General features: G+C 42.2%; 1 protein-coding gene across 1 annotated transcript in view; it reads right to left on the bottom strand.

Moving 5' to 3' along the window:
- Window positions 1-3,228: 3,228 nt before the first annotated feature.
- Window positions 3,229-15,342, bottom strand: part of CFAP54 (cilia and flagella associated protein 54) — a 347,206-nt gene continuing 335,092 nt past the window's right edge. The window contains exons 68-70 of the mRNA XM_014590242.1: window positions 5,515-5,605; window positions 3,597-3,735; window positions 3,229-3,346 (exon numbers count right to left, since the gene is read on the bottom strand). Of these exons, the coding sequence (XP_014445728.1) occupies window positions 3,229-3,346; window positions 3,597-3,735; window positions 5,515-5,605 (348 nt within the window). The remainder of the gene's footprint in view (window positions 3,347-3,596; window positions 3,736-5,514; window positions 5,606-15,342) is intronic.

The raw sequence follows: 15,342 nt of genomic DNA, 5'->3' as shown, positions 1-15,342 counted from the left end.
TGAAGACTGAAAATTGGTTGACACCTTTGTTTCGTAGAGTTTTATTTCATTTGTAAATGAACCGTTTTAATGGAGGTCAAAAGAAGATGTGATAGAACTATGGGTTGATCACTCCGTTTAATGCATTTTTAATCATGAGAGGGTGACGTGCTCATAATGTCTCCTCCTGATTTCTACACTAGAAAATGAACTTTAAGCCAGAAAAGATATTTCTTAGTTCCTCTAGTTCCTCTTCTTACTCTAATACACAAGGAATGATTGAGAATTCATATGTACTCAGTCAAGGAGTCTTCATTCTGAATTTTTTAAGTCTGGTTGTAGTTCAGGTTCCTGGGAAGCTGATCATGAGGTGGACTTTACCTTTCAGGGAGTTTATTCCGAATTAGGAATACCCTTGGGATTAACACCTATGTGGAAAGGCAAGAAAGCAGGACTAGGCAGAGGAAGAAGTTGGACTGAGATACAGTCACAATAAAAGACTCAGCTTCCAAGCTGGGATGGCCCTTAAGAGTTGTCTTTCCATGCTTTTATGCCTTTCAATCTTCCAGTTTCTGCCACAGAGTGCAGACATTCGGTATATATGAAATGGGGACATACAACGTCTCTCTTTCATAGTCTGGCTTGCTCAGAAAGATATTGGATACCAAAGACAGTATAGGAGGAGGGTGGAAAATGGCAGGGGTTGGGGGAAAGGAATCAAGGGGCAAAAAATTCAATAGACAAAAGAAATAGAAGGTTATCTGTCGATGATAATGTGTATGATAATTTCTTTAACTGGACTAACATCCATGGTATTCATGCTGGGAAAATTCATTTCCATGTTGTAAAGGTAGACACTGATTTTATGTTAAAAAAAAAAATAAGAAAGAAAGAAAAAAGAAAATAAAGTAATTAAAAAAGAGTTTTCTTAAACTGTGGTGGGGGATTGGGTCTTTACACCCCCATAGCAAATAGTAACTGATTGAAGGCTTCTCCCTCTGCCCGCCCTCACCCCCTCACACACACACACACAAGAGGCCATGTCTTTTAGCTGAAAGCAGTTCCTAGAGTGGGTTGACGGCTGATATCAGCCAGCACATTCCCAGAGCTGGGAAAACAAGTTTTCCAGCCACCAAGGGGGGGATCTGAATGGCTCAATGAAGGGGCAATGACAAGCACAAATATTTAATTCAGCAGTTAACCACAAAACCATTAAATGGCAATATGGCAAAATCCATACTAGTATATAACCACACCAGCCAGGGGAGATTTAAAGTAATAACTAAGAATTCTTATATGAAATTTTCACAGACTTCTTTTCTGGGTCATCGCAAAACAAACCTAATACATTTCTAGCATCACTTCTATTAATCATTTTATTTGATTACCCTTAGGAACATTCCTTCCCTAGAGTGTAAGGAAGAGAATTCAAGATTAAACAAGAGCAGGAAGGAGGCTCAGAAATAACATCTTTCCACAAGTAATATTTTTCCTACAGACTTAAATTGGAAGAAATCCAGTAATTTTACCTGAATTCTAACTTTGAGAAATTCTCTATGGAAGCCCTAGATCCTTCCATAAAATTGCCAAAAGCTGAAGCTGGGAAAGTGTAGGTGTTCAGAAAGACACAGAGGCAGTGGGAGGAGCAGGAGACTGAAGCCAGGTGGGAGGGGGAAGGAGGACGCATGGAACAGGGCCACTCCATGGAGAGCCTCAGACTTGCTCATGGTTGACAGACCTGGCAGGATAGTGTTCAGGAGATAATTGGGTGCTAGGGGAGAGGCAGTGCCTCCAAAGGGTTGGAACATGTACTGAGCAGCCAGACCCCATGCGATTCAGACTAGCTTGAGCAAGTCTCTTAAAGTCTTCAGGCCTCAATGTAAAAATGGATGACACTATTCTGCCTCTTAACTAGAAACAGGAATCTGAAGTCACATGTTTAACTTCAGAATATACTTGTGTATTAGTTTCCTATTGCCGCTGCGACAAAGTTTATCAGAAATTTAGTCATATCCCTGGAAATCAGGAATCTGCAATGTGCTTCGCTGGGTTCAAGTTAAGGTGTCAGCAGGGCTGGTTCCTTTTGGAGGCTCTCAGGAGTTATCTGTTTCCCTGTCTTCTTCAGCTTCCAGAGGTTGCCTGTATTCCTTGACTTCTAAGTCCCTTCTCCATCCTCAAAGTATATTACTCCAATCTGCTTCCATTATCACCTCACTCTCTCTTCTGTTCTCATGTCTCCTACCTATAAAGCACTTGTAGTTATATTTAGGTATCACCTAGATAATCCAAGATAACCTCCCCATCTTGATATCCTTAACTTAATCATACTTATGACATCCCTTTTGTTATGCAAAGTAACAGGTTCTGGAGATTAAGATGTAGATATTTCTGGAATGTCATTATGTAGCCTACCACATATATGTGATTAAATGAGATGGTTTAGTTAATAAAAAATTACACTTGGGGGGGTAACTGAAGTTACTGAATTACTTCTATTTTTAAAAATTAACGTCATTCCTGCAAATTCTTTTCATACCAGAAATTATTAGTGTTCACTAAAATATATACCTGTTCCCCTACAATGCTCCATATCACATCCTTGCAAATGAAGCTGAGATGCATAGGATATGAGCAGAGATTATAATACCTACTCTAGGCTGGTTCTTAGAAATGGCCACCCTTGCAGGTGGTGTGGTGATTGAGGCACTGGACTTCCATATGGCCAACCACAGTTCGAGTCCCGTACCTGGTGGCTTGCTTTCTAACTTTCTCTGTCTCTCTCTGATGAGTATGTGTGCCTGATAACAAATAGAAAAAAATAATAATAATACATAAATTCACATAAATATTTCTAAAAATAAAATGGCCACCCTCACTTAACTATCCAACTATTATTTTCTTTTCAGAGTAAAAGGAACCAAATCAACGGGAATAAATTGTGACTGTGTCAGACAAACTAGGATGGATGGTCACCCCATGTGAAAATATCCCGTGAAATTCACTCTCTTCTCCTGTCGCGGTTTTTATATGGTGCAGACAGCACAGTCATGAGAGGCAAGGGAGTTGCCCAGCCACAGTGGACTTTGCATGGAAAAGGAAGAGGCTTTACTGGCACTGAGACTTGATGCCTGCTCCTTAGCACTGCGGTCTGCTCGACCCTGACTAAACCTTATACTCTGGCAAGCTTATTCTCCCTTCCTTGTGTCTCTGAATGGTAGAAATTCCATCAGAGTAAAGGTTTAACTCCACTTAAAGGTCAGGGCTTTGAATCTCAGCAGCAAAGTCATAGAATAAATGTTGTAAGTGGGTACCCGTAGCTGGGTTCCCTCCTAAAGGGCTCTGCGGGGTCTGCCTGTGAGCTTCTGACCTGGGGTACAGCACGAAAACTCCAGAGTTCTAACAACACTTGGCATTTCTTGATGTTTTTTCATGGAGAAGCTCACTGGGCTTCACTTCTGGCAGCTTAGAACAGGAGGCTATCTTTTAGAGCAAAGACTTTATAAAGGACATGCACTGAGGTTTGCATTCTGTTCCTGGGACTTTGTTGCCGAGAATCAAAGCTCGCCGGGCTTTGTGAGTTAGCGGCTCCCACTGCAGTAGCAAACTGGAGGGCAGACCTTGTGTGCACAGTGTGGAAGGAAATCCCGCTCACGCTGACTGCTTTATTCACACCAGTGTAAGGCACAGCGGCTGCAAACCGTTCTTCCGAGGTGGCCGAGACCGACTGCCAATTTCTTATGGGAAGTCTAACCCAGTCTACATATTACAAAGACATTTCACATGAATTATTTCATTTAACTTTTTACTAGATCTTCCTTGAACAATGAGCTTTGTCAGTTAATAGTAATAAGGAAAAGGCAAGAAAAGAACAGGAAGGGCAGGAGAGGCTGAGGGGGAAGGTAGGATAGGTGGAGCAGAACGTCCACCATGGAGCCCTGCTACTTCCTGCGCAGCAGGCGCAGCCTCAAGAGCTTTTGGCTGCTGCTAATTCTGTTGTCAAAATAATACGTGTCAATATTCATAAGTGTTTTGTTTTGTTTTTAAGGGATAGCTCTCTCCATGGGATTATGCTAGATAATAACAGGATAACACAATACCAAAAGTCACATACTGTGTGATTCCTTTTTGTTTTGTAATGCCAAAGGGCACATCCATAGATAAGAGAGAGAGAGACAACAAGTCACATACTGTGTGATTCCTTTTTGTTTTTTAATGCCAAAGGGCACATGCATAGATAAGAGAGAGAGAGACAACAAGAGAGCATTCCCCCACTCAGTAGGGGGCCTGGTCCTGCAACAGTCTTTTTTCCTCCTTTTCTCCTGTCAGGGCCTTGGGTACACACATTCCTGGAGTGTTTTTTAGTTCACCAGCGCCAGGATTTGGCCATGTGGGATCTGACTTTATCTGCACAGTGCTTAACCACTTCACTACAGGGCCTGCCCTGTCATTCCTTTTATATAACATTCTTGAAATTAAAAAATAGAAATGCAGAATGAATTGGTGATTGGCAGGGGTTAAAGAAATGGGCATGAGTGAAGAGAGTGTGGCCATAAAAGAGTGACAGAAAGGATCCTTACGGGGATGAAAAGGTTTTGTATCTTGACTGTACATATATCAATATCCTGGTTGTGATGTTGTCCTACAGTTCTGCAAGTTGTCTTCCTTGGCAAAAAACTAGGTAAAGGGTAGAGAGTACCTCTCTGTGTTATGTCTTATAAGTGCATGTGACTCTGCAATTATCTCAAAATAAAAAGCTGAATTGAAAGAGGATGGTTGAAAAATGACATTAATGGTACAACTATTAAATTACCATGTACTCTTTGAAAATTAGCAAACATTTAAATAGGGTAAAAAAATCATGAAAAAAAAAAGAGGATGGCTGGGACTAGCAGATGGTGTAATAGTTACGTTGCTGGACACCCACGTAGTGACTGTGGTTTGAGTCCCAGACCCGGTGGCTTAAAACTCACACTGGGTGTGTGTACAAACGTGCTAAAAATCCTAACAGGAGAGCAAGAGAAGAAACTGTGGTGTGGCCATCCCCCGTGGGGCGGTATGATTTCTTGCTTTCTGTCTCTCTGCCCCTCTCTGTCTATCTGGTGAATGCATGCACCCCATAGCAAAAAAATCTGTCTTAAAAAAATAAAATTAAATTAAAAAGAAGATTGCTATGGTCAAACAAACAAATGATTCATTTCACCTTTTTTTTTTTTTTAAGTCTGGGAAAGGTAAGAATGATGATGTATTATTGAATGCCTACCACTGGCATTATACTGGTGCTATCTTAAATGTGTTCGGTATTGTTTCTAATACAATCTCACAAAAGGAGTAGTGACCACCGACTTACAGACAAGAAACTAAAGCCTACTTGCTTGTAATCACACAACCAATAAGGAGTGGAATCAAGAACTGAACCACGTTTTTATGCACGAAGACACATTGCTTCTGGAACCCTCAACAGAATCTAAAAATTGACCTGAGGTTTTCAAAGATTAATGACTTGCCCATAGGGGAAGTGCCCAGCGCTGCCCCCACCTTCCTGGGCTACCGCAGGTGGTTTGGGAAAGAATGTAACGGCACTAGCTATCTGAGATACAGGTGGAATTGGCACAAAAACCTCAAATGGCTGAATCCAAAGCAAATAAGGAAAATGGGTAAATTTTTACACCTGCTCCTTCTTTGGATGTTTAGTTAAAGAACATTTGTCAGGAGAATTTCCAAAAGTTTTCCAACTGATTCAGCTCTATGGGGCAAAACAAACAAACATCTCCCTAAAATGAACATATAATTCCATTGTTAAGCATCCAGCTGTTTAATCAAGACATTCGGTTTAGTAAACCTAATGAAGAAAACAAAACTAAACATCTAACAAGATTTTCAGCAAAACAGAGAGGCATGGACAGAGTTGCTAATGATACCCCTGTCTCTCACCTCATCTGAAGTTACATAAAGTGACTAAACTTCAGGAAACTGTCCCTCTGAGACGGAAATGCAGTTGTAACCAGAATGAAGCCAGGCTTGGTTAATCACGGTGTGCACGCTCTTCTCATCGCTTTTACAGTAAATGCATATCATCAGATTCATGATGATATCTTGCTTTAAACTGTATCCAACTATCATTATACCCCTAAATTGCACGGCTAACAAAAGCAAGACTGGTACTGTGAGCACAGATAACACAAAGGCTCTCGGTCCCTTGATGAACGAGAGCGTATTTCACCTTGACACTATTGCAGGCAAATCTCGAAGAGATGAGCATTTTGGAAATGCTATAAACAGCTTAGCCTTTTCTTAGCATTTTGAAGAGCACATTAATAGCCCGGCCTTTTCTTAAGGGCTTTTCTTTCTCCCTTAGCCAAATTTGACAGTGAGAACTGAACAGCAACTGGATGGAATCAAAGTCAGCGTTGTGTTTTAAAAGCAGTGTGGAACTAATGTCATCTGGCATTGTCTTCGAAAGCATATAAGAATATTAAGTGGATGGCTCATGAACTTACATGCAAAGGATACTCTTCACTTGAGGACAGAATGATAATGTCTCACAGAGAAAAGATGTAATTCTAGATGGTTATAAAATCTATTCGGACGGCTCTTGGCAGGTACAAAAAAAAAAAAGATAGAAAGAAAATATGCAACTCTCAACATGACCAGATATTAATATAATTAACTCTTTAATACTTAGTAAATACCTGCTGCTGAATATGTGAAACCTTGTGCTTAATGCTGTCCATGACAGTTTAGAGAGGACTGTCATTACTATCTGCCACATGGGAGGTTTAGTTAGAAAGAAACCAAGAGGCACACAGTAAAGCAATAAAATTACCCAAAGGAATTAAATAGTCTAACATCATCCTCTAGGATTTAATATCATAACCAAAGCCAAGTGGAAGCTGTCCCACATAAACAGGGGTGTGTGCAACCCCACCTAGCACCCACAAAGATTCTTAGGTTGTTTCAAAGGGTGCTTGGTGAATCCACCTAGTTTGTATCCTACTCTGACAGTGCCAATGCACTCCACAACTCCATGAGAGTTTCCTGGCATATTTGGAGATGGTTATTGAAGAATTTTAAAAATGTCCAAGCAGGTTCCTGGGAGTAGCCTCTGTTCCAAGGAGCAATGCGCCTAGAGTTGGGAGTTTTGTTGGATGTTGTGGCCGACTGTGTTATCTCAGAACAGCTGCAACAACTCCCAAACCCAAGGTTCTGCTTATGATCTGACTTCGACACTCCACTCATAGGGAGTTAGAGTCTATGCCCAACTTTTTTTTTTTTTTTTGAGAGGTTTTTGCTATAGGGCACGTGCGCTTGCCAGAAAGACAGATAGAGACAAAGAGACAGAAAGCAAGAAATCACCCCCCAGGGAGGATGGCCACGCCGCAATCCCTTCTCCTTCATTCTCCCCTCAGGATCTTGGGCATGCACACACACGCACCTGGCATGAATTTAAACCACCAGGTCCAGGACTCGAGCCACGGTCGACTACATGGGAGTCCAGCGACATAGCCATTACGCTAACTGCTGGTCCCAAGGCTATGTCCAACTTTAAACCTGTTTGAATGGGACAAGTCAGGAAGGGTCATTATGTAATTTCTAGGCTAGGGCATAAACAGTGACAGAGCTTCTGCCCAGTTCTCCAGGAAGGCTCGCTCTTGAAACTCAACCTCCATGCTGTAAGGAGGCCCAGCCAAGACAGATCACACGTCACATTCTGGTCCACAGCCAAAGCTGTGTTTCAGCTCCCAGAAAGAAGTCCATGGCCACCGGCCAGCATCAAGCAGCAGACTCCATGAGCCCTCAGTGATTCCAGCCTCCAGCCTCCAGCCTCTGCAACTGAATTATTCCCAACTTTCAAGTCTTCTCTCAGTGAATGCCTCAGATATCAGAGAGCAGAGTCATCCTGTCCCACTGTGCCCTTCGCAGTTGGTGACTCACAGACTCCTAATAAAATGGTAGTTCTTTTATGCTACTAAGTTCAGGGTGCTTTATTACCAAACAAAAATGAATAGATGAGAACAGGAATGTGTGAGGTTAAAAATGGTGTGCCCAGGGGCTAGCAGATGGTGTGGTGGTTAAGGTACTGGACTTCCACATGTCCGACTGCAGTTCAAGGCCCAGACCCAGTGGGCTTAAATATCATGCCAGACGTGTGTGCGTGCATGCTCAAAATCCCAAGAGGAGAAGGGATTGTGGTGTGGGCCATCTCCCTAGAGAGTGGACTTCTCACTTTCCCTCTCATTGTCTCTCTCTGTCTCTCTCTGGCCAGGGCACATGCCCTATGGCAAAAAACTAAAAATAAATGAAGAGATAAAACCATGGTGTGTTCAGCCATGCCTAGTGCTTACCTTACTCCAGCCTCTTTTGGGAATGTACTCAGTCTCTGTCTCAGTCACTCTGCAGTTCTTCTACTTACAGCTACTCTTAGGGGACACAAATCAATTTACAAGGATCTCATTCCAGGTGAACTCAGGTAGCCCCTTGATGATAGCAACTGACATTTTTCTCAGTGTGTGCCTGGCATGGCACTGTTCTGAGAGACTTACATGGCTTAACTCACATGACATCCCTGTGAGGCAGAAAACTGAAGCACTGCGGTTAGACAACTTGTCTAAGTTTTCACAACCATTGGGGTGTCAGAAAAGTCATGAGTATTTTTTCTGTTTTTCTATGCAAAAATGTGGCATGACTTTTCTGACAAGCCAACAGAAAGTAGCAGAGCTGAGTCTGGGTTTGGAGCAGGGCAATGTATCTCTCCAGACACTCACCACGTTCACCCCTTCACAAACCCAGACCCCCAACTCTCCCTCAGGGACACATTGTTAATGTAGCTCTTCCACCTGGATGGTCAAGAATCTCCGACCTGGGCAGGACTGGCTTCAGTATAATGATAACAACAGGCTCTGGAGTCTGCCAGTTTGGACTGACAGTTATCAGCTGTGTGACTCCGAGCAGGTCTGTTAACTTCTCTTACTCCATTCTCATCTTAGTTCTTCTTTAGTTTATGTATGTATTTCTTCCCTAAGTGAGAGATATCTTCTTTAGTTTATGTATGTATTTCTTCCCTGAGTGAGAGATAGAGAGAGAGACAGCACTCCCAACAGGGTCTTCACACCCCTAGGTACCCAGCCTCAGTTAGCCCTGGACTGTAGGCACAAACACACATGCTCCCCTTACTCGGGGAGGTCTTTAGCTGCAAATCCAGAACCTTCCCATGTGCATCATCCTCACTGAGCACTGTGTTTTACCACTGAACCACAGCCCACTCCTATTCTTACCCATCTTTGAGCAGCCACCCATTTTAGAACCACGACCACTGTCTTCTCCATATGTAAGCATCAGCGCATCCCTTCTTTCTATACTATGAGCTCCTTCAAGGCAAGGACTTGGTGTTTTAAATTTTTATTTTATTTTTGTGCACTTCCCAGACAGAGAAAGAGTCATATATAGAGAGAAAGCATTGGGGGGGGGGTGAGAAAACACCCGGAAATGGGGAATAGTCACAGCACAATCCCGTCTCTGCCATTTCTCCCTCTTTTCGAGATTTCAGACACGCAGGCATGCACATACAAACCTGGCACATTTCTTAAGCCACAGTGTCCAGATCTCTAACCAAACAGTTGGCCACATGGGATCCAGCTGCCTTAACCACCGTGCCATGGGCTGGCCCAGGACTCTGTCTTTCTCATCTCTGATTTCTCCAGTGGATTCAGCCCAGTGCCTTGTACTCAGCTGCACCTTGTCAACTGGGTTGACCTTTTTTCCCCTTATTTCTCATTGTATCCAGGTGTTAGGGATTTTCTTCATTTTCATGAACATAACCATAAATCATTCCCTTACCACTGAGCCTACTATCAGAATTGGGACTTTTTTGCTTTTTCTTCCAAAGATTTTTTTTTTTTCCCCCAATCAGAGCAGAATGCTTCCACAAATGCCTTTGACCATTTTTGTAACTTCCTAAGGATACTTTATTACTGACTGGTCATTTTCCAAAGCAGCTTTTAATCATAGGACACATTAATTTCATAGAGAGAACTAGTGAACCCTTCTAAAATATGGCAAAAGAAGTTCACCCGTTTCAGAGTTATGGCACAAGGACGACAGAAGAGCCAAGGAATAGTACTCAATCTTTGTCTCAAGTCAAGCCTCTTTTTCCACCCTGTAGTTCTGTCTCCCCAACTAAAGCGCAGGCCATGTTCAAAGCAGAGGCTCTGGCTTTCACTCTGGCATCCTGGTGCCTAGTCTAATGACTGGTACAGAGGACGCACTTCACAACCGTTTGCTGTAAAAATGACTGAAATGGAGAGGCCCAAAGTCACTCTTAATGGCAGAGCTAGGACTGCAGCCAGAGGCGATCTTTGCAAGACCCGTCATGAATCATTCATTCATTTAACATTTACTAAAATCCTGCTGGGGGCCAGACACTGGGCAAAGCATTGAGAACAAAAACACAGTAAGATCCAATCTTCTTACTTAAGACCCAGTCTGCACTAGCAGGAGAGACAAATATGGAACTCCATCTTTATAACATATTTTCTTTTTTGAGAGTTTTTTTGCTATAGGGCACGTGCGCTTGCCAGAAAGAGAGAGACAAAAACCAAGAAATCACCCCCCGCCCCCAGGGAGGAGGGCCCCGCCGCAGCCCCCTCTCCTCCATTCTCCTCTTGGGTTCTTGGGCATGCATGCACATGTGCCCAGCATGAGTTCAAGCCTCCGTGTCCAGGACTCGAACCGCAGTTGACTACATGGGAGTCCAGTGACATAGCCATTACGCCAACAGCTGGTCCCATTTTGATAAAAATTGTTAAGTATGGAGACAGAAACCATGGGTTTGAGGCGGCAGTCTGAGTTAGGTTAATATAGACTAGATGAATAATTACCTATTTGTACAGGATAACTCAGCACAACATCAGAAGCTAACATGTGGAACACTCATTCCAGCTGACAAGTAGGAATCATAGGAGGTCACAGGGTGATAAGGTATAGGTAGTCACATGATTGAATCAATACACTGGACACAAAATTAAAGGTGTCAACAAACGACTAAACAGACTAAGGTATGTTAACATGGTAGAATAATAATGTTATTGACCAGTATGTGGTTGATGTCAATATCTGATCATAAACATCAAAAAATAGTAATTCTATAAATCAGAAAGGAGAAAATATGAAATTCAACTATGTAAAAAAGGATTGCATATGAGGGGCCAGCAGGTGGCATGGCAGTTAAGAGTGTTGGACTTCCACACGGTGGACCGCATGGTTTGAGTCCTGGGCCTGGTGGCTTGTTTTCTCATTCTCTCTCTCTCTAACTCTATCCCTCTCTGATCAAATAAGATAAATAAATAAATAAATAGATAAATAAAGTTAAATAAAATAATTCTTTGAAAAAAATTTAAAAAGGAATGCATATGAATAATGTACACAATATGTACACAATAATAATGAGCACAATAATATATTACATAATATGTAATAATATATATAATGATAAAAATCTTAACTAACATTAAGATTTTTTAGGTTAAACAGGAGCTTGAGAAACAGTGCCAGACAACAGGCCACAGTGGTGCTTTCTCGGAGTAAAGGAGAGGTGTGTTTTATTTATTATGAGATAAGCCACCTTAGGTTCTCACACACTGTCAGCCGTGTCAGTAGGACTCTGACCTCCTGTGTGCCCCTGTGCTCTCGCATCTGCGCGATAAAATAATGTGCCGCTGGGAACCAGCAGTTAGTGTAATGGCTGTGTCGCTGGACTCCCACGTAGTCGACCGCAGTTCGTGTCCCAGACCCGGTGGCTTAAAACTCACGCCAGGCACGTGTGCGTGCGTGCCCAAGATCCCGAGAGGAGAATGGAGGAGAAGGGATTGCGGCGTGACCATACCCCCTGGGGGGTGATTTCTCGCTATCTGTCTCTCTGTCTCTGTCTGGCTGGCGAGCACATGCGCCCTGTAGCGAAAACCTCTCAAAATAATAATAATAATAATAATAATATAATGTGCCACACTTACCACCTTCCACCCCTGTACTGAGAAAGCTCAGAGCTGCTGGAGAAGAATCACAGGGTGAGAAGTCTGGCGCTCCAATATGTGTGTGACTTCTAAATCTCAAGGTGACCCTCAATTCCCCTGTTTGTCCTTGATTCTGGAGGGAACACCCATCACGTGACAATGATTATGAAATTCAAGATCTTTGTCTCTCTTTAGAAGACCATGCCCTCAACTCTCCATCCTACTCCAACGATAGATAATCTCGTCTCTACTTCATTGGGAAAATTAAAGCCACTGGTCAGGGCCAGGTAGTGGCACAGTGGTCACACACCTGAACCCACGTGGCAAAGGTTCCTAGTTCACATCCTGGAGCTTTCCTAAGCCTATAGGGCACATGTATGTGTGCCAGTGATCCAGAACAGCAGAGACTGGAGTTGGACGACAGTATGAAGATCCTGTTAGGAATCTCTGTCTCCCTCTCTCTCTCTTTCTCTCAAATCATGTATGTTACCAAAAAAAAAAAAAAAATTAAACCGCTGGGTGAAATGCCCTACCTTCTCCCACCCTAATTTTATAAACTTACATCCTTCTGTGCTTTGACCTGTTGCCTAAAGACCTAGAGAGACAAGTGTTTTTCCTTAGGCCTGTCTCACTGTGCTGTCGGTGTCTTTCTGCTCCCTGCCATTTCCCTAAGGCCCTGCTCCATCACCGTCCTCTCTCCTGTAAAGATAACCTGCCCTTACTAGCGCTTTCCCCTTTGAGTGCTCTATCCTAACGCTCCTTTTTGATTGCGTGAACCCCTCTGACTGTTCTGCTCTCTTCTCAAACCTTAAAGGTTAACCTACAATTGTAACCTTGACTTTCTTACCCTCACTTTCTCACCTCTCACTCACCCCCCAACAACCTGTAGCATTTGCTCTCATGATTCTAGTAAAATATTCCCTGGATGTGGGTTAGTTTAAAATGCAGATCCTGGATCTAAGCAGATTCGTATTCCATGTCTACCTCCTCCACTTAGCAATAGTGGGACCTTGAGCATGTGGTTTAACTTTCCTGTGTGTCTGTTTCCTCATCTCTATAATGGAGATCATAATGGTACCCACTTTTATAAGGTTCTTCTATTAACGGTATAATGTATTTAAAGCACTTAATGTCTGCACATGCCATGTGCTCAATAAATATTAACTATTATTATAATTACTAGTAGTAATAGTGTTTCTTTTAATGACTATTATCATTGTTTATCAGGTACTATGCTAGGTTGAAATAAAATCTCTGAACTAAAAGAAAGAAAAATCCTACAAACTCCAGCAGCTAAAAAAGAAAGTACTCTGCAATCTCCTTGTATAATGGCCTAGAGTATCCTTTTCCACCTTCAAATCAGGGTCTGCTCCCAAGAATCCTTTATCCATACTGATTCTGCAGAATTCTAGTCAGTTTAATTCATATGTGTGAGCAATAGGAAAATATTTAATTTAGCTGACTACAAAAACTTTCAGCTATGTTGCCCTTGCAACAATGAAAGTATCTCTAACAATGTTCTGTATGCAGCTTGGAGTCAATAATTATTGACAAGCAGTTGTATGAAAGGGCTTAAGTCATTCCTGTGGTCAGTCATAACAAGAACAGGAAGAGCAGTTTCAACATTGCGCTTGATGTCTACTTGACAACTTGGAAACTACAATAATTCCAAACTGCGCAGTCAATTAAAGGAATGCTTTTTATTGTCGCTTTACCAGAAGTGGTCACTGATATCCTGTGATTAATCAAGAAGAAGGCTAGCATGGGGATCATTCCCTTCCTTCATCTCCTTGCTATTTCAGTTTCTTTCTGTCACAAGCTGTGTGCAGCAATATTTATTTTCATTAGGAAGAGGTAATACAGACAAAAGTAATTTGTAATAGGTGTATTCAGTAAGAAACCAAATTGCACAGCATGATCTCACACTGTCAACCAAAAACAGCTTCACTAGAGCATGTAATTTTGTATGTCTAACAAGTTATTTCTTGAGACATGCCCATGTCCCATCCCAGGGCTATGAGATAAGCCTTGCTTTCAGTAGAAGTACAACAGAGTTCAATGACAAGCACTTTCTCTTTTCATTTTTTTTTTTTTAGAGATATTTTTGTGATAGTGTGTGTGCACTTGCTGGAGAGACAGAGAGACAGAAAGCGAGAAATCACCCCCCAGGGGGATGGCCACACTGCAATCCCTTCTCCTCTGGGGATCTTGAGCACGGACACCCAGTGTGAGTTTCAAGCTGCTGGGTCCAGGACTCAAACCATGGTCAACTACGTGGGAGTCCAGCGACATAACCATTATACTGTCTGCTGGTCCCAGCACTTTCCATTAAGATGGGTGAGCCTATACCACTGGGATCCACTGGGCCCCTTCTCTCCTTGTCAGTCACTATTTCAGAGCAAATGTAGACCTTGATAATCTGAGTTTACGTGATGAAGAATTCATGGGTGGTGGTGATGATGATTCAATAGTGAATATTTACTAAATATTTATTTGCACAGACTCTATGACAAATATCTATAATGTATTATTTGGTTTCAGCCTCATAACAACTGTGAGAGTGTGGTGTTATTATTAGCCTCATAACAACTGTGAGAGTGTGGTGTTACAATCCCAATTTACACACAAGAAAACTGAGGCTTAGAGACTTGCCAGGGTCACATAGCCTAAAAGACTGAAGACTGAAATTTCTAACCAAATCTGTCAGAAGCCAAACCCCATTGACTTGATTCATTATGTATCTTGTCATAACAAATCGTTTTTTTGTGTGACCTGCAGCCACAGTTTGTACAAAATTAAAGCTGATTTCATTGATGTCTGCTACAGTAAATCTACATGTTTTCTAATAAAAAAATCAAGTCTCCCATTGAAAAATGGGAAAAGGACATAAACAGTCAAATAAATTTATTTTTAAAAAGAGGAAAGATTGGGACCAGCAGGTGGCATAGCAGTTATGTTGTTGAATTCCCACATGGCTGATCACGATTCAAGTCCCAGACCCAGTGGCTTCAAACTCACACTGGGTACATGTGCATGTGTGCCCAAGATCCCGGGAGGAGAACGGCGGAGAAGGGATTGCAGTGTGACCGTCCCCCTGGGGGGTGATTTCTCACTTTCTGTATTTCTGGTGAGTGCCTGTGTCCTATAACAAAAATCTCTCTCTCTCAAAAAAAAAAAAAAGGAGGAAAGATAAAATTTCAAGTGCTCAAAACTAAAACAAATTCAATTCAACTCACAAAGCAGGGACTGAGGGACGTGATATCCAAGGCAGTGCAAGAATTCAAAGATGAATGTGGCATCATCTCTGTCTCTGAAAAGCCAGTGATCTAATGGGAGGCCACTGTAATATTTCAGGTCT

Source organism: Tupaia chinensis, unplaced genomic scaffold (genome assembly GCF_000334495.1).
Source record: "Tupaia chinensis unplaced genomic scaffold, TupChi_1.0 Scaffold000423_1, whole genome shotgun sequence".
NCBI lineage: Eukaryota > Metazoa > Chordata > Mammalia > Scandentia > Tupaiidae > Tupaia > Tupaia belangeri.
The sequence above is the reverse complement of the archived record's forward strand: the minus strand, read 5'-3'. Positions and strand labels throughout refer to the sequence as shown.